This window comes from Nerophis lumbriciformis, linkage group LG27 (genome assembly GCF_033978685.3).
Source record: "Nerophis lumbriciformis linkage group LG27, RoL_Nlum_v2.1, whole genome shotgun sequence".
Lineage (NCBI taxonomy): Eukaryota > Metazoa > Chordata > Actinopteri > Syngnathiformes > Syngnathidae > Nerophis > Nerophis lumbriciformis.
The window spans coordinates 1160001-1178955 of NC_084574.2; the positions used below are offsets into that span (position 1 = coordinate 1160001).

An 18955-nucleotide genomic window follows, 5' to 3' on the forward strand; every position below is an offset into this window, starting at 1 on the left:
AGACCTAAAAATTAACGATCATCAATCTTCACCAAGATGTGACTTTGGTCACTTGATTGACATTGACGGCACCCGAGGGTTTTGAGAGATGCTGCCAGATCATTATTAAGAAAAAACGACCGACAGGAAGGCGAGAAACACTTTTTATTTCAACAGACCCTCACGTCGTACCTGCCGTCAAAACTCTAAAGACCGACCGCACAGTTCCTGTCTTCACAATAAAAGCCCTGCTCCATCCTGCCTGCGCTAACAAACTAAGAGTCTCAGAAAGCTAGCGTGCACAAGCTGGCAAACTAGGGAGTTCGCCGCCAATGTATTTCTTGTAACGTGCATAAAAAGGAGTATGGAAGCTGGACAAACTTTCATGTGGTATTGGACAGAAAGGAGGACTTTTTTTCTCCTCCATTGTAAAATGTGGAGGTTATCATCACTACTGTCTGATTCCAATCAATGCAAGTCATCACAATCATACCAACTTATATTCTTGTCTTCATGAAAGAAACATGCTTGTATTATCATGAAACACCTTTAACTTGTTCCATTAAAATAAAAAAATCAGTTAAAAATGTCAGATCTCTACTTCCAACCATCTAAGTTGTAGATGTTTGCGTGTTAGCTCCACACGTGCTAACATTAGCCCTGCTGTAACGGTAGAGTCGCTCTCTCTCTCTCACAGTCTACCACAGCTGGTAGGTGTTGCACACCAACACCTACCAGCTGTGGACAAGGACCACAAACACATCTGAAGTTTCTCAATACTTAATAATAATAATAATATATTTTATTTGTAAAAAAGCACTTTACATTGAGCAAACAACCTCAAAGTGCTACAGTGTATTAAAAAAAATAAATAAAAAGATAATACAAATAAATACAAATAAAAACTAGAATTTTTAAAAAAAATTCTATTTTTTTTTAAATTTTTTCAAAATTATATATATATTTTTTTAAATGTATTATTTATTTATTTTTAATTTTAATTTTTTTGTAATTATTTTAAAAATATTTTTAATATTTTTTTAAATATTTGTAACTTTTTTTAAACTTTAAAAAAAAATATTTACCCTAACCCTAACCCTAAAAAAAAATGTTAATTGTTAAAATTGTTTAAAAAAATCAAAAAATTAAAAAAATTGTTTAAAATTGTTTAAAAAAAAAAATTTTTTTTTAAAAGTTAAAAAAAAAATTAAAAATTTAAAAAAATCAAAAAAAAAAAAAAAAAATTTAAAAATTTTTAAAAAATTAAAAAAATTTGAAAATCATTTTTTACCTTGAAAATCATTTTTACCCTTGAAAAAAAAATTTGACCTTGAAAATTTTTTTTTACCTTGAAAATGATTTTTTACCTTGAAAAAAAAAATTTACCTTGAAATTTTTTTTTTACTTTGAAAATCATGTGTTTACCTTGAAAAAAAAATTTTACCTTGAAAATTTTTTTTTACCTTGAAAATCATTTTTTACCTTGAAAATCATGTTTTAACTTAAAACACTTTTTTAAAATTTTTTTTTACTTTTTCAAAACATTTTTTTAATTTTTGTAACTTTTTTTTTAATTTTTTTAATTTTTGTAAAAAAAATTAATTTTTTTAATTTTTTAAAACATTTCTAAATTGTTTTTAATTTTTTCAATTTTTTTTATTTTTTCAATTTTTTAAATTTGTTTTTAAAAAATTACAATTTTTTTTAATTTTTTTAAAATATTTTTAATTTTTTTTTAAATATTTTTAACTTTTTAAATTTTTTTTTACCCTAACCCTAACTCTAACCCTAAAAAAAAGAGTTAATTGTTAAAATTGTTTAAAAAAATAAAAAAAAAATTAAAATTGTTTAAAATTGTTTTAAAAAAATGTAAAAAAGTTTAAAAAAAAATAAATAAATAAATAAAAACATTTAAAAACATTTTTAAAAAATTTAAAAAATTTGAAAATAATTTTTTACCTTGAAAATCATTTTTACCCTTGAAAAAAAGTTTTACCTTGAAAATTTTTTTTTACCTTGAAAATGATTTTTTACCTTGGAAAAAAATGTTTACCTTGAAAAAAAAAAATTACCTTGAAATTTTTTTTTTACCTTGAAAATCATTTGTTTACCTTGGTCAGGGAGAGCGTTCCACAGACTGGGAGCGGCGTACTGTACTTGAAGTCAGTACAATACTTACGCCTACTCAAGCAAGTATTTGGATGGCTGCTTGTCACTTTTAGTTGAGTCACACTACTATAAAAACAGGGGTCCTTAACTTTTTTGACCTCACTTTATTGTCCCGTTAAGGAAATGTGTTTTGGGCATTGTGTTACATTATTGCTTGACAAGGCAAAGAAGATAATGACTAAAACAAACAACAACAACAGAGCAGGGCTAAAAACAGGAAGTACAGTAGAGTGTAATGAAATGGCAACATCCGGAGGAGACATTGGACAACATCAAGTGTCAGAAAAGTGCTAAAGTGCTTGTGTTCTTTGCACTATTTTGATTTGTTTGTATTGTTCAACAGCTTCATAGGAGCTGGAACACATGATCATGCGAGGCCACACCATACTTCCTTAACTTGTCTCTGCCTTTAGTCCTCTTCTCCATACTTTTTCCCCCTCAAAAACGCAGACTTTTGCAAAGTGTAGCGTTCCAAAACTTTCCGCCGAGCGTCTGCGTGTGCACGCCACAAACGGAGACTTGTACTCCTCTGATGACGTCACTTCCACAGCTCAGCAAGCCTGCCTTCCAACACACTATAAGCACTGTGTGTTTGAGTGGAAACATGCTGCTATTTTCACTCCACATTGATGAAAAAGGCGCATTAAGACTAATGACAGTCAGCTAGCTGTGTTGATGCCACGGCTGTGGAACCTCCACCTGATGGAACAACTTTGACAAGCAAGACTTATTGCTCCGTGTCATTAGAAGGGTGCAACATTATCTTATGTTTTTCATGATCATGACGCTAACTTAGGTGTGTTGCTTCCATTTGTGTAGATGGAGCAACAGAACGCGCCGCAGCGACTAATAAAACCACGATGTAGTTTCCTTATTGTTAGTGTGTACTAGTGATGGGTCCGGCAACACCGATGCATCGGCGCATGCGTCAAGCTCATAGAGCGAAACCCTGTGTGAGTGCGCGTACCGCTTTTAGAAAGTCACGTGACCGATCATGAGCTGTTTTGGTCACGTGACCGATACGCCAACTGTGTCGCACTGACGCCTCCTCTGTGCCCTGTGAGCGGCTCTTTTCTACAGCCGGAGAAATAATAACTAAGAAGAGAAATCGTCTAAAATGTAATACGTCGGAAAAACTTTTTTTTTTGTAAAAAAATTCCCAGTCCACAATCATCCACAACACGTTCTCTTAGATTTCCATGTTATGATACATGTTCACATTATTTATTGACTGTATCTAAAAAAGATAAAAATATATTTTTATTTAAATGAAGATATGAAATAATCCTAAATGAAATACAATGACTTGGTTTATATTATTGTATATACTAGGGCAGGGGTCACCAACGTGGGGCCCGCGGTCACCAGGTAGCCCGTAAGGACCAGATCAGTCGCCCGCTGGCCTGTTCTAAAAATAGCTCAAAGAGCAGCACTTACCAGTGAGCTGCCTCTATTTTTTAAATTGTATTTATTTACTAGCAAGCTGGTCTCGCTTTGCTCCACATTTTTAATTCTAAAAGAGACAAAACTCAAATAGAATTTGAAAATCCAAGAAAATATTTTAAAGACTTGGTCTTCGCTTGGAATAAGCGGTAGAAAATGGATGGATGGATGGGTCTTCACTTGTTTAAATAAATTCATTTATTTTTGACTTTGCTTCTTATTACTTTTAGAAATACAATTTTAGAGAAAAAATACAACCTTAAAAATGATTTTAGGATTTTTAAACAAATATACCTTTTTACCTTTTAAATTTCTTCATCTTCTTTCCTGACAATTTAAATCAATGTTCAAGTAATTTTTTAAATTTTTTTATTGTAAAGAATAATAAATATTTTAGCTTCTGTTTTTTCGACGAAGAATATTTGTGAAATATTTCTTCAAACTTACTATGATTAAAATTCAAAAAAATTATTCTGGCAAATCTAGAAAATCTGTAGAATCAAATTTAAATCTTATTTCAAAGTATTTTGAATTCATTTTAAAATTTTTGTTCTGGAAAATCTAGAAGAAATACTGATTTGTCTTTGTTAGAAATATATATTTGTTAAATATTCTAACAAAGTGCAGATTGGATTTTAACCAATTTAAAACATGTCATCAAAATTCTAAAATGTATCTTAATCAGGTCAAATTACTAATGATGTTCCATAAATTATTTTTTTAATTTTTTCAAAAAGATTCAAATTAGCTAGTTTTTCTCTTCTTTTTGTCGGTTGAATTTTGAATTTTAAAGAGTCGAAATTGAAGATAAACTATGTTTCAAAATTTTATTTTAATTTTTTTCGTGTTTTCTCCTCTTTTAAACCGTTCAATTAAGTGTTTTTTTTTTCATCATTTATTCTCTACAAAAAACCTTCCGTAAAAGGAAAAAAAAATGTACGACGGAATGACAGACAGAAATACCCATTTTTTTATATATATAAATGTATTTATTTAGCTATTCTTGTTTAAATCACACTTACGTGTAACTTACAAATGACAATATATTTATTTATTTAAGTGTGTATCAAACTGGTAGCCCTTCGCATTAATCAGTACCCAAGAAGTAGTTTTTGGTTTCAAAAAGGTTGGTGACCCCTGTACTAGGGCATCAAATCAGTGTCAGTTGAGTCGGTCCATAGGTTGCCTGTAGGGATTTTTAATGTCCAGCAGATGTCAGTATTTAGTGACACAGTATCGACACAGTATCAATACAGTTTTGCAATGTGTCGAAACGCTTCATGACGCCTCATCAACCCATCACTAGTGTGTACTAGGGCTGTACGTATAGCGGTACTAGTATAGTATCGCGGTACTAATGAATCAAAAACGGTACTATACTCTGTTTGAAAAGTACCGGTTCGCCATATATTTTTTTTTAACAGGCATGACGCCACTTTGCTGTCACATCATGACTGTGGAGGGGGGCGTGGCATGCGGGCCTGCCGCGGAACGGGGTGTGCCAGGACCGGCCTCGAAGACAGCGACAGGTGAGTAGATGGCCCAGGTGGGCCTTGTTATCTAATCACCTGTCGCCTTTATTAGCAGCAGCCGGAGCGAGACACGTTGTTGGAGTTGGAGTGGGAGCCAGAAAGAGAGAGAGAGACACGAACAAAGAGAAAGACTGTGCTGGAAAGCAAAAGCCTCTCCACATTTATGCAAATAAAACTGTTGTACCCCTGATCCGGGCTCTCGTGGCAGTGTGTGGTGGTCCGAGGAACCCAGTAGAGGGCAACCTCTACAATGACATTGCTGGTTTACGAGCAAAGGAGCATGTTGGGCAGCGCACACACACAGAGTACTTACAAGCAGACACAGTGTGTAGACTAGAGATGCGCGGTTTGCGGGCACAACCGCGGAGTCCGCGGATTATCCGCGGATCGGGCGGATGAAATTAAAAAAAATTAGATTTTATCCGCGCGTCGGGTCGGGTCGGGTGATTGAAATTAAAAAAAAATTGATTTTAAATAGATTCAGGCGGGTGGCAGTTAAACCAATTGGTAAATATATATACATAGTTAAATGTTGTTACCCACATACGAAAAACGAGCAGGCACCTGCAGCATATGCCACAACAGAAGAAAAAAAAAAGAGATGGACACTTTTACGGAGCGGAGAAGGGACGCCTCGCCGGGGTCCGGGACCGAGGCCCCTTCCCCCGAGAGGGCCCCACCGGGAGCCGTAGCTGAGGCGATCCGCGAGAAGGGCCCGACGCACGTCCAGGGTGACCACCGCGCCCACCGCACCGACACCCCGCCTCGTCCGCCTTCGCCGCGGCCGGCGTCACGCGCAGCAGGTAAGCAGCTTACCTGCCCGCCACCCCCGTGGCCGGGGGCTCGTAACAGGGGTCACTCCGCGCGCTCCGCCCGCGCAGCTTACCTGCCCGCCACCCCCGTTGCCGGGGGCGCGTAACAGGGGTCACTCCGCGCGCAGTGCGCTCATGAAAGGGGTGGGGCTCACCCTGGTTGATATAGACAGCAGCTAGGACGGTGGCCATGGAAGTTGGAACCCGCTAAGGAGTGTGTAACAACCCACCTGCCAAATCAACTAGCCCTGAAAATGGATGGCGCTGGAGCGTCGGGCCCATACCCGGCCGTCGCCGGCAGCGAGACGCGCTTGGAGGTGCGCTCAGCGCGGCTCCCATATGATTGCGCACTGGTGTGCGTCTGGGTCGTGACAGCGTGCCACGCGAATGTCTGTGCTGCATTGGATCAGTCTCCTTTCTTTAACAGGCAAAAGCTTTCTAACCTCACTAATGCCTTGCATCGTCTATATTAGATATATAACAACGGGCGGGTGCGGGCGGATGCGGTTCTGATCAAATGTTAGATCGGGTGGATGGCGGATGGTTGACGACTTTCTGATGTGGTTGCGGATGAAATAATTGCCTATCCGCGCATCTCTAGTGTAGACAGAAAAGGGAGAACGGACGCATTTTGGTGTAAAAAGTAAAGATAAAGGTGAAGTTATAACATTGAAACACCCTCAGGAAGAGCTGCTTTAAGACATGCAGCTAACATCCATCCACAGTGTTTTAGCTACTTCTAAATCACTAATCCTGGCCTCCATGGCGACAAATAAAGTTTGTTTCTTAGACGTAGCATTATCACTGCAGGATGAGGAATAGCTAAACATGCTTCACTACACACGGTAGGAGGATACAGCATACAGAGGACAGCAGCTTGTTAATAAAGAGACAGTTGATTCATCTCCCTTGTTATGTTTGATATACAGTACAGTATAGCACTTGCAATTGTGTGCAAACTTTCACTAAAATATGGACTTTTGTTGAGGCTGGAAGCCCATCCATCCATCCATCTTCTTCCGCTTATCCGAGGTCGGGTCGCGGGGGCAGCAGCCTAAGCAGGGAAGCCCAGACTTTCCTCTCCCCAGCCACTTCGTCCAGCTCCTCCCGGGAGACATCGTCTTCCCAACGTGTCCTGGGTCTTCCCCGTGGCCTCCTACCGGTTGGACGTGCCCTAAACACCTCCCTAGGGAGGCGTTCGGGTGGCATCCTGACCAGATGCCCGAACCACCTCATCTGGCTCCTCTCCATGTGGAGGAGCAGCGGCTTTACTTTGAGCTCCCCCCGAATGACAGAGCTTCTCACCCTATCTCTAAGGGAGAGCCCCGCCACCCGGCGGAGGAAACTCATTTCGGCCGCTTGTACCCGTGATCTTGTCCTTTCGGTCATAACCCAAAGCTCATGACCATAGGTGAGGATGGGAACGTAGATCGACCGGTAAATTGAGAGCTTTGCCTTCCGGCTCAGCTCCTTCTTCACCACAACGGATCGATACAGCGTCCGCATTACTGAAGACGCCGCACCGATCCGCCTGTCGATCTCACCATCCACTCTTCCATCACTCGTGAACAAGACTCCTAGGTACTTGAACCCCTCCACTTGGGGCAGGGTCTCCTCCCCAACCCGGAGATGGCACTCCACCCTTTTCCGGGCGAGAACCATGGACTCGTACTTGGAGGTGCTGATTCTCATCCCAGTCGCTTCACACTCGGCTGCGAACCGATCCAGTGAGAGCTGAAGATCCTGGCCAGATGAAGCCATCAGGACCACATCATCCTCAAAAAAACAAAGACCTAATCCTGCAGCCACCAAACCAGATCCCCTCAACGCCTTGACTGCGCCTAGAAATTCTGTCCATAAAAGTTATGAACAGAATGGGTGACAAAGGGCAGCCTTGGCGGAGTCCAACCCTCACTGGAAACGTGTCCGACTTACTGCCGGCAATGCGGACCAAGCTCTGACACTGATCGTACAGGGAGTGGACTGCCACAATCAGACAGTCCGATACCCCATACTCTCTGAGCACTCCCCACAGGACTTCCCGAGGGACACGGTCGAATGCCTTCTCCAAGTCCACAAAGCACATGTAGACTGGTTGGGCAAACTCCCATGCACCCTCAAGGACCCTGCGGAGAGTATAGAGCTGGTCCACAGTTCCACGACCAGGACGAAAACCACACTGTTCCTCCTGAATCCGAGGTTCGACTATCCGGCGTAGCCTCCTCTCCAGTACACCTGAATAGACCTTACCGGGAAGGCTGAGGAGTGTGATCCCACGATAGTTGGAACACACCCTCCGGTTCCCCTTCTTAAAGAGAGGAACCACCACCCCGGTCTGCCAATCCATTAGTCATATTTACATTGTTTCTTATGGAGAAATTTGCTTCACTATACAAACATTTCGATTTATGAACCCTGTTCAAGAACCAATTCAGTTGGTAAATGAAGGTTTTACCGTACACTAGGGGTGTAACGGTACGTGTATTTGTATTGAACCGTTACGGTACGGGGGTTTCGTTTCGGTTCGGAGGTGTACCGAACAAGTTTCCACACGAACATATTAAGTAGCCACCTCTGCTTCCTTCTGCCTCTGTCTCTGTCAGTCCTCTACACACACCCAGCATTGTCCCACCCACACAACCATCTGATTGGTTACAAACAGAGCGGTAACAGCCAATCAGCAGTGCGTATTCAGAGCGCATGTAGTCAGTGCTTAGTGTTTAGCAGGTAATCATCAGGCAGCGGACTCTCCCCAAATGATAATAAACACCTCCCAGTCAACTACTAGTAACATCACTATGAGTCCGTTGACCTTCTAGAAATATAAAAAGGCAGCTCAGCTCGCTCGCAGTCCTGGCTTGAGGTGAAGGCTAATTCGCTTTTAGCGTAACGTTAGCTCATTTTGCGGTGTGTGTGTTACAGACAGCAAAGCCCTGTCTGTCTGTTATTTCACTTTACCTTTTTCTGTGTTGATTGAGCTGTGTTGAAGCAGCAAAAAAGGACATTATGTTAAAAGAAGAGTTTCTGTCTCTGATAGTTGATATAATAATGTAAGTGCATCATTAAGCCTACATGAACTTCAGGGATGAATAGTCTCTCCTATTGCTATTGTACTATTTTTTCAGCAATAGTTACATTAATCATTAGTAATGCAGCAGCCTAGTTTTGAATGGCAGGGTCCCTGCCATCACATGTTGATAAAAATATAACATTTACATAATAAAAATCAACTACAGGCTTCCCAAATGCTGTAATAAATGAAGCATGATGAGTTGACTTGAAACTGTTTAATGTTGCACTTTTTATATTAGAAGAAAACTTTTGTCATTTTATTTAATCTGAGCAACAACTTGAGGCAGTTTAATGTTGATTAACGTGGGCAGAATTATTATAGTGTTCCCAATGTTAAAAGGATAAAGCCATTGTTTACAAATTTGGTAAATAAATAACCCCAAAATTCTTATTTTGTTGTTTTCTTACTGTACCGAAAATGAACCGAACCGTGACCTCTAAACCGAGGTACCGGTACCGTTACACCCCTACCGTACATCATGTTGAATTGACAATAAAAACGATCAAATCTTGAATCTATTCAGACCTCTTAAGATTGTATTTTATTTGATCTACCGGTAATGCCTAGTGCCAAATGCGGTCTTATTGGAGACTTAAGGCGACTCCAACATGAAAGCACCATTGCTCATCAATATCCACGTTTAGTTTAGTTTAGTTGTGTCTTTATTTGAAGGGACAATGCACAGAAACGTTAAGCTCAAAGACAGATATGTTCTGTACCAGATTATAGCTAAATAGCTACTTTCCATCTGCAGTCCCTGGCTACATAAATTAAAGGGATACAAAAATCATGCAATAAAATGACAATAAAATCATACTGTAGCATGTAATCAAATTAAGAAAAGTCATAAAATGTCCTTTCATTGACACATACTCAGGGCCGGCCCGTGCCATAGGCCGTATAGGCAAATGCTAAGGGCGCCGTCCATCAGGGGGCGCCACGCCAGTGCCACAAATGTTGGAGAAAAAAAAAGAAAAAAAAAGTTGGTACTATTATTTCTAAATACAACAAATAATCCCACGTTAATTAAAATGCAAAGTAAAGCCTATTTAATAGAAATATTATTTGTTACAACATTACGCCCCCCCCTCCTCCCCCCGCACGGTGCGCCCCCTCCCTTCCCGTATCATGACTCTTTTTGTACGTCACCACATCAAAAAATCAACACAAGATGCCAAAACTGTCAGGTGCCCAGGGAAGAAAAAAGAGAAAAGAAGAGGAGGAGAAACGAGAAAAGACAAGAGGTAGCAGGTAGGTAACGTTAGCCTACATGAAATTATTTGTCTGTTACAGAATGTGATAGTAACCTGGCTTTTTAGCATTAAGCTAATGTTACATGAGTCGGCAATTGCTAATCAATAAATAGCTAGTTCTGTTTTAACGTCGGGTTAATATTGTGGAGGGGGCTAAATTGTTATGGAAAATAATAATGTAACGTTAGGTAATTACAGTACTCCCACCTTACATTCCTCAGGGACATTTCTTTCTTTCTTTAGTTTATTTGGAACATGAACACACTTACATCATAATACATCACACAATTTCATATCATTTCATTTTACATCATGCCCGAAAAGGAGTAGGAAGAAGCAAAGCTTATTTAATCCTACCCCTTTCCCACTTCAAAGCGTTTACAAATATATAGAATCATTTACTGACCTTTTTATATAATAAAATAACATCTATGAATTAGTATACAACAGTTTTGTAATATGTAATTAATTAATTAATTCAGTCATTATTAACATACTGAGATGAAGAATATCTTATTTTCAATAAGGTTGAAAGTATTTCTCATAATTCTTCTTCTTTGTACTCTGTAAGCACTATTATTTTGAACAACCTCTTAAACTGGATCATATCAGTACAATTTTTGACTTATTTACTTAATCCATTCCATAATTTAATTCCACATACTGATATGCTAAAAGTTCTAAGTGTTGTACGTGCATATAAATGTTTGTATTAGATCTTTTAAGCAGGTGTTTTTTGTTTACATTGTTATTGCCTTCTGGTTAGCTAATGTTTGCCCTGCAGGTAATAGTCACTTTTCCACCCCTTTATATATTAGGTATAATTGTAAGTAAAAAAAAAAAAAAGGTCAAAGACAAAGCTATTCGGGTTCTTGTGAGTATATACACTTCACTGCCAATGTGGGGGGGCGCCACCTAAAATCTTGCCTAGGGCGCCAGATTGGTTAGGGCCGGGCCTGCACATACTTATTACACAACACAACCATACATCATGTACAATTATCACACAAAGACAATACATGCTCTTGTTCACATCTGTCATCATTTGTCAAAACAACCATGATTTTAACACACACACACACCTCACAATTTACAACAAAAATTCTCTCATGGATAAATATAATACACATGAAGTTGATGTGTCAATCATAGTGGCCACCTTATTGACCGTGTGAGAAGCCTTGATTGCTCCAAAGCCACTTTTTAACTTCAATTGTGAATGAAGAGTAATCTGTTAGACTTTAGACTAGTGAGGTTATGACATCATCCAAGTGCAGGTCCGTGGGAAACACCAGTATATATGATTTACTTACGTCTGAGGCGGGCCCCTTGTCGGCTCCGGGACAGGAAAAGGTGACAAATTCATGACAGCGCTTGTGGACCACAAAGCAGCAGACTGTTGATAGTGAATAGAGAAAAAAACTAAACGTTAGTTTTTTTTTGTTTTTTTTTGCAATCTGAAATCAAGAGACAAAGCAATGAATCAATGTGTCAATCATGTGCCATTAGTCATTGCGCAATAAGCCACTTCCTGTAAAGAGCTGTATTTACTTTTATGCTGTTGGTTTGGCAGGACTTATCCTCGTCTTTATATAAAACACAACAGAGGATCAGAAGGAGGTCACGTCAGACGTGGAAGGTTGGTTTGAAGGTGTGCCGAGATACACAAGATAGTGAAAAGTGTGACACCAAAACAAGTGTGGGCGGTTTTATTCTACATGCCGATGGGTTCACCTTCCGGATTGTCAAGTATGCTCTCCTATAAGGCAAGGACCAGGGCAAAAGACAGGACAGTGTTGTGACTGCAGCACAATGTCTGGAATCTAAAGTCAAATTGATCTACTTTTGCAAGTAGGACACCACCACCAGAGGTGGGTAGTAACGCGCTACATTTACTCCGTTACATCTACTTGAGTAACTTTTGGGATAAATTGTACTTCTAAGAGTAGTTTTAATGCAACTTACTTTTACTTTTACTTGAGTATATTTATAGAGAAGAAACGCTACTTTTACTCCGCTACTTTTATCTACATTCAGCTCGCTACTCGCTACTAATTTTTATCGATCTGTTAATGCACGCTTTGTTTGTTTTGGTCTGTCAGACAGACCTTCATAGTGCCTGCCTTACTGGTGACGTTTCACTCCGTTCCACCAATAAAATGCAGTCACTGGTGACGTTGGACCAATCAAACAGAGCCAGGTGGTCACATGACCTGACTTAAACAAGTTGAAACATTTATTGGGGTGTTACCATTTAGTGGTCAATTGTACGGAATATATACTGTACTGTGCAATCTACTAATAAAAGTTTCAATCAATCAATCAAAAGTGTGAAGGAAAAAAGACACGTTTTTATTTCAACCGTACATCCCGTCAAAAGCCTAAAGATTGACTGCACAGTTCCTGTCTTCACAATAAAAGTGCCGCTCCATCGCGTCTGCACTTACAAAATAAGAGTCTCCGAAAGCCAGCGCAAACAAGCTAGCAAGCTACGGAATTTGCCGTCAATGTATTTCTTGTAAAGTGTGTGAAAACGAATATGGAAGCTGGACAAATAAAATGCCAAAAACCAACCACTTTCATGTGGTATTAGACAGAAGGAGGAACTTTTCTTCTCCTCCATTTGAAAACGTGGACGTTATCATCACTACTGTCTGATTACAATCAATGCAAGTCATCAGAATCAGGTAATACACCAACTTATATTCTTGTCTTCATGAAAGAAAGGAATCTATATGTGTTAAACATGCATGTATATTCATTAAAACACCTTTAACATGTAAACAAAAACGGCAAACTAAATAAATATAAATGATATACTGTATATATCAATTTATGTGTATATAAATATATATATATATATATATATATATATATACATACATATATATATAAATACATACATATATATATAAATATATATATATATATGTATGTGTGGGAAAAAAAATCACAAGACTACTTCATCTCTACAGGCCTGTTTCATGAGGGGGTTCCCTCAATCATCAGGAGATTTTTCATCTCCTGATGATTGAGGGAACATGAGGGGGTTCCCTCAATCATCAGGAGATTTTTCATCTCCTGATGATTGAGGGAACCCCCTCATGAAACAGGCCTGTAGAGATGAAGTAGTCTTGTGATTTTTTTTCCCACACATACATATATTGCGCTCTACTACGGTATCGAGCACTATTTTTTGGATAACCTTATTAAGACATATAAATATATATATATATATATATATATATATGATATGTGTGTGTATGTTACTCATCAGTTACTCAGTACTTGAGTAGTTTTTTCACAACATACTTTTTACTTTTACTCAAGTAAATATTTGGGTGACTACTCCTTACTTTTACTTGAGTAATAAATCTCTAAAGTAACAGTACTCTTACTTGAGTACAATTTCTGGCTACTCTACCCACCTCTGACCACCACCCCCATCAGTAATGATGCATAATAATCGATCTGATTTGTTACACCAGGTGTCTATTACGTTGATGGCCAGCTAGCGGTGGAGGGTGTGTCAGTCCATCACCAGCCAGGCTTTCAAAAAACTTGTCCTAAAAATGATGGATCATCATTCTTCACCAAATTGTCACTTTGGTCACTTGATTGACGTTCACGGCACCCGAGGGTCTTGTGAGATGACGCTGGCTGCTGCCAGATCATTATTAAGAAAAAATGACCGACAGGAAGGCCAGGAACACTTTTTATTTCAACAGACTCTCGCGTCGTACCTCCCGTCAAACCTCAAAAGACCGACTGCACAGTTCCTGTCTTCTTTACAATCTGTCCTGTCCAGACACTCATATTGTTGATGTAGATCAGGGGTGCCCATTACCTCGATGGCAAGTTACCAGTCGATGGCAGAGAGTGTCAGGCATTAAAAAAGTAGACCTAAAAATGATGGATCATCAATCTTCACCAAGACGTGACTTTGGTCTCTTGATTGACATTCACGGCACCCGAGGGTCTTGTGAGATGAAGCTGGCTGCTGCCAGATTATTATTAAGAAAAAATGACCGACAGGAAGGCGAGAAACGCTTTTTATTTCAACCATACCTCCCGTCAAAAGCCTAAAGACTAGGTTAGGTTAGATTAGGTTAGGCTGCTAGATCATTATTAAAAAAAATGACCGACAGGAAGGCAAGAAACGCTTTTTATTTCAACCATACCTCCCGTCAAAAGCCTAAAGACTAACCCAGGGGTCGGCAACCCAAAATGTTGAAAGAGCCATATTGGACCAAAAATACAAAAACAAATCTGTCTGGAGCCGCAAAAAATGAAAAGCCATATTACATACAGATAGTGTGTCATGAGATATAAATTGAATTAAGAGGACTTAAAGGAAAGTAAATGACCTCAAATATAGCTACAAATGAGGCATAATGATGCAATATGTACATATAGCTAGCCTAAATAGCATGTTAGCATCGATTAGCTTGCAGTCACCAAATATGTCTGATTAGCACTCCACACAAGTCAATAACATCAACAAAACTCACCTTTCATGCACAACGTTAAAAGTTTGGTGGACAAAATGAGACAGAAAAAGAAGTGGCATAAAACACGTCCTAGAAAGTCGGAGAAAGTTATACATGTAAACAAACTACGGTGAGTTCAAGGACCGCCAAAATTAGTAGGACAAAACGGCGCTCGCCAAATACTCGAATCAGTGAAGCATGTTTAATATAAACAGTGTGCTTTGTAACAATTAGGGAGATTTGTGTCATGTTTGTCCTCCTACAGAAACCATATTAAAACAAAAAATATTTTTTTCCCCCCTCATCTTTTTCCATTTTTCATACATTATTTAAAAAGCTCCAGAGAGCCACTAGGGCGGTGCTAAAGATGCGGCTCTAGAGCCGCGGGTTGCCGACCCCTGGACTAACCGCACAGTTCCAGTCTTCACAATAAAAGCCCTGCTTCATCCTGCCTGCGCTAACAAAATAAAAGTCTCAGAAAGCTAGCAAGCTAGGGAGTTTGCCGCCAATGTATTTCTTGTAAAGTGCATAAAAAGGAGTATGGAAGCTGGACAAACTTTCATGTGGTATTAGACAGAAAGGAGGACTTTTTCTCTCATCACTACTGTCTGATTCCAATCAATGCAAGTCATCACAATCATACCAACTTATATTCTTGTCTTCATGAAAGAAAGGAATTGCTTGTATTAACATGAAACACCTTTAACTTGTTCACCTCTCTTTCATAAATAAATCAATATAACTGATATATATGAATGAGGTAGATCACCTCCACTTGGTACATTGAAAAGTAGCTGGCCTGCAGAAAAAGTGTGGCCACCTCAACCGACGCAGTGTGACCTGTATGGCTGTTGACCAAGTATGCCTTGCAGTCACTCATGTGTGTCTGCAGAGGCCTCATATAACATCTAACTGGGCTGTCACGCTGTTTGTACAGGTTGCAGAGGGCGCTAAAGGCAGTGCCATCGCGGCACGCCCTTATTATTATTGTTTGGGTGAAAATCAGCAGACATTCGAGAGAAAAGTTGCCCTGAAATTCGGGAGTCTCCCTGAAAAGTATGACGCTGTCAAGCGGCATTCATATAAAACATTATATTTTCATATTAAGGTGCGGGTCGCGGGTCTGAGACCCCTGGTTTATACATAGCACAAAGCAAAAAAACCAACGTTGTATGCAGTGTTATTTCATTTTAAATTTCAAAAGAGTTTTGTAGCTCCCATTGTTTTCTTTAATTTGTGAAACGGGTCAAAATGGCTCTTTGAGTGGTAAAGGTTGCCGACCCCTGCCCTAAGAAAAGGCATTGAAGCTTAGGGAAGAAACTAAAACTGAACTGTCTACACCAGGGGTGCTCACACTTTTTCTGCAGGCGAGCTACTTTTCAATTGATCAAGTCGTGGGGATCTACCTCATTCATATATATCATTTATATTTACTTATTTATGAAATATATGTTTTTGTTAACAAGTTAAAGGTGTTTAATGATAATGCAAGCATGTTTAACACATATAGTTAATATTGTTAACAAGTTAAAGGTGTTTAATGATAATACAAGAATGTTTAACACATATAGTTAATATTGTTAACAAGTTAAAGGTGTTTAATGATAACACAAGTATGTTTAACACATAGTTAATATTGTTAATACATTAAAGGTGTTTAATGATAATACAAGCATGTTTAACACATATAGTTAATATTGTTAACAAGTTAAAGGTGTTTAAAGATAATGCAAGCATGTTTAACACATATAGTTAATATTGTTAACAAGTTAAAGGTGGTTAAAAATAATACAAGCATGTTTAACACAAATAGTTAATATTGTTAACAACTTAAAGGTGGTTAAAGATAAAACAAGCATGTTTAATACATATAGTTAATATTGTTAACAAGTTAAAGGTGTTTAAAGATAATGCAAGCATGTTTAACACATATAGTTAATATTGTTAACAACTTAAAGGTGTTTAAAGATGATACAAGCATGTTTAACACATATAGTTAATATTGTTAACAAGTTAAAGGTGGTTAAAGATAATACAAGCATGTTTAACACATAGTTAATATTGTTAAGTTAAAGGTGGTTAAAGATAATACAAGCATGTTTAACACATATAGATTCCTTTCTTTCATGAAGACAAGAATATAAGTTGGTGTATTACCTGATTGTGATGACTTGCATTGATTGGAATCAGACAGTGGTGATGATAATGTCCGCATTTTTGAATGGAGGAGAAAAAAGTCCTCCTTTCTGTCCAATACCACATGAAAGTGGTTGGTTTTTGGCATCTTATTTGTCCAGCTTCCGTACTCCTTTGTATACACTTTACAAGAAATACATTGTCGGCAAACTCCGTAGCTTGCTAGCTTGTGCACGCCAGCTTCCTGAGACTCTTATTTTGGTAGCGCAGGCAGGATGAAGCAGAGCTTTTATTGTGCAACTGTGCAGTCGGTCTTCGGAGTTTTGACGACAGGTACGGCGCCAGAGTCTGTTGAAATAAAGTGTTTGTCGCCTTCCAGTCGGTAATTTTAATGAGCTGGCAGCAGCCAGCGTCATCTCAGAAGACCCTCGGGTGCCGTGAATGTCAATCAAGTGACGTCATAGTGAAGATTTATGATCGCTCATTTTTAGGACTATTTTTTTAATGCCTGGCTGGTGATCGACTGACACACCCTCCGAGATCGACCGGTAGATCGCGATCGACGTAATGAGCATCCCTGGTCTACAAAGTAAACAAAAACAGAATGCTGGACGACAGCAAAGACTTACTGTGGAGCAAAGGCGGCATCCATAATGTACATCTGACATGACAATCAACAATGTCCCCACAAAGAAGGATAAAAACAACTGAAAAATGTTTCATTGCTAAAACAAAGTAGATGCGGGAAATATCGCTCAAAGGAAGACATGAAACTGCTACAGGAAAATACCAACAAGAGAGAATAAGCCACCAAAATAGGAGCGCAAGACAAGAAGTAAAACACTACACAGGAAAACACAAAAAACCTCAAAATAAGTCATGGCGTGATGTGACAGGTGGTGACAGTACACCTACTTTGAGACAAGAGCTATAGTGATGCATGCTTGGTTATGCTTTAAAGTCATATCCAACGACTTTTTACTGTCAACTGAGTTTTGTTTTTTAATAATGTCTGCTGGTGGTGTGCCTCTGCATTTTTTCATAGCAAAAAATGTGCCTGGGCTCAAAAAAGTTTGAAAAACACTGATCTGGGGGATGCGGTCTCAACTCGGTAAGATTGTTAGTTTGCTAGATAGCTAACAAGTCTGAGATGAAGTCTTGTTAAAAAAAAATAGATTTAACTATAATTTTAGCCAACGTCTGCCAGCTAAACTTTGCTTTAATCAATTCAAGTACGTCAACGTGCAGTGCAGCAATAACAAACACACACACACACAACATCAGGCAACAATGTGCCAGTATCACGCAGTCGAAGTGGAGGCACGTAAATAAGAGCGCCCACAAAACAGTGCATCCTGAGGAGACTGTCAGAAAGATGATGTGTAGAACATCATCTATGCACAGAGGTGGGTAGAGTAGCCAGAAATTGTACTCAAGTAAGAGTACTGTTACTTTAGAGATTTATTACTCAAGTAAAAGTAAGGAGTAGTCACCCAAATATTTACTTGAGTAAAAGTAAAAAGTATGTTGTGAAAAAACTACTCAAGTACTGAGTAACTGATTAGTAACATACACACACATATCATATATATATATATATATATATATATATATATAATTTTTTTTTTTTTTTGTTGCCGTTTTTGTTTACATGTTAAAGGTGTTTTAATGAATATACATGCATGTTTAACACATATAGATTCCTTTCTTTCATGAAGACAAGAATATAAGTTGGTGTATTACCTGATTCTGATGACTTGCATTGATTGGAATCAGACAGTAGTGATGACAAACGTCCACGTTTTCAAATGGAGGAGAAAAAAAGTTCCTCCTTTCTGTCTAATACCACATGAAAGTGGTTGGTTTTTGGCATCTTATTTGTCCAGCTTCCATATTCGTTTTTATACACTTTACAAGAAATACATTGGCGGCAAACTCCGTAGCTTGCTAGCTTGTTTGCACAGGCTTTCGGAGACTCTTATTTTGAAAGCGCAGGCGCGATGGAGCGGCACTTTTATTGTGAAGACAGGAACTGTGCAGTCAGTCTTTAGGCTTTTTACGGGGTGTA

General features: G+C 38.7%; 1 protein-coding gene across 4 annotated transcripts in view; it reads right to left on the bottom strand.

Moving 5' to 3' along the window:
* LOC133570252 (protein kinase C beta type-like) overlaps positions 1–18955 on the bottom strand; it is a 123547-nt gene that overhangs the window by 57629 nt on the left and 46963 nt on the right. For all 4 annotated transcript variants that reach the window (XM_061923065.2, XM_061923068.2, XM_061923066.2 and 1 more), the window contains exon 3: positions 11575–11657. In XM_061923065.2, the coding sequence (XP_061779049.1) occupies positions 11575–11657 (83 nt within the window). The remainder of the gene's footprint in view (positions 1–11574; positions 11658–18955) is intronic.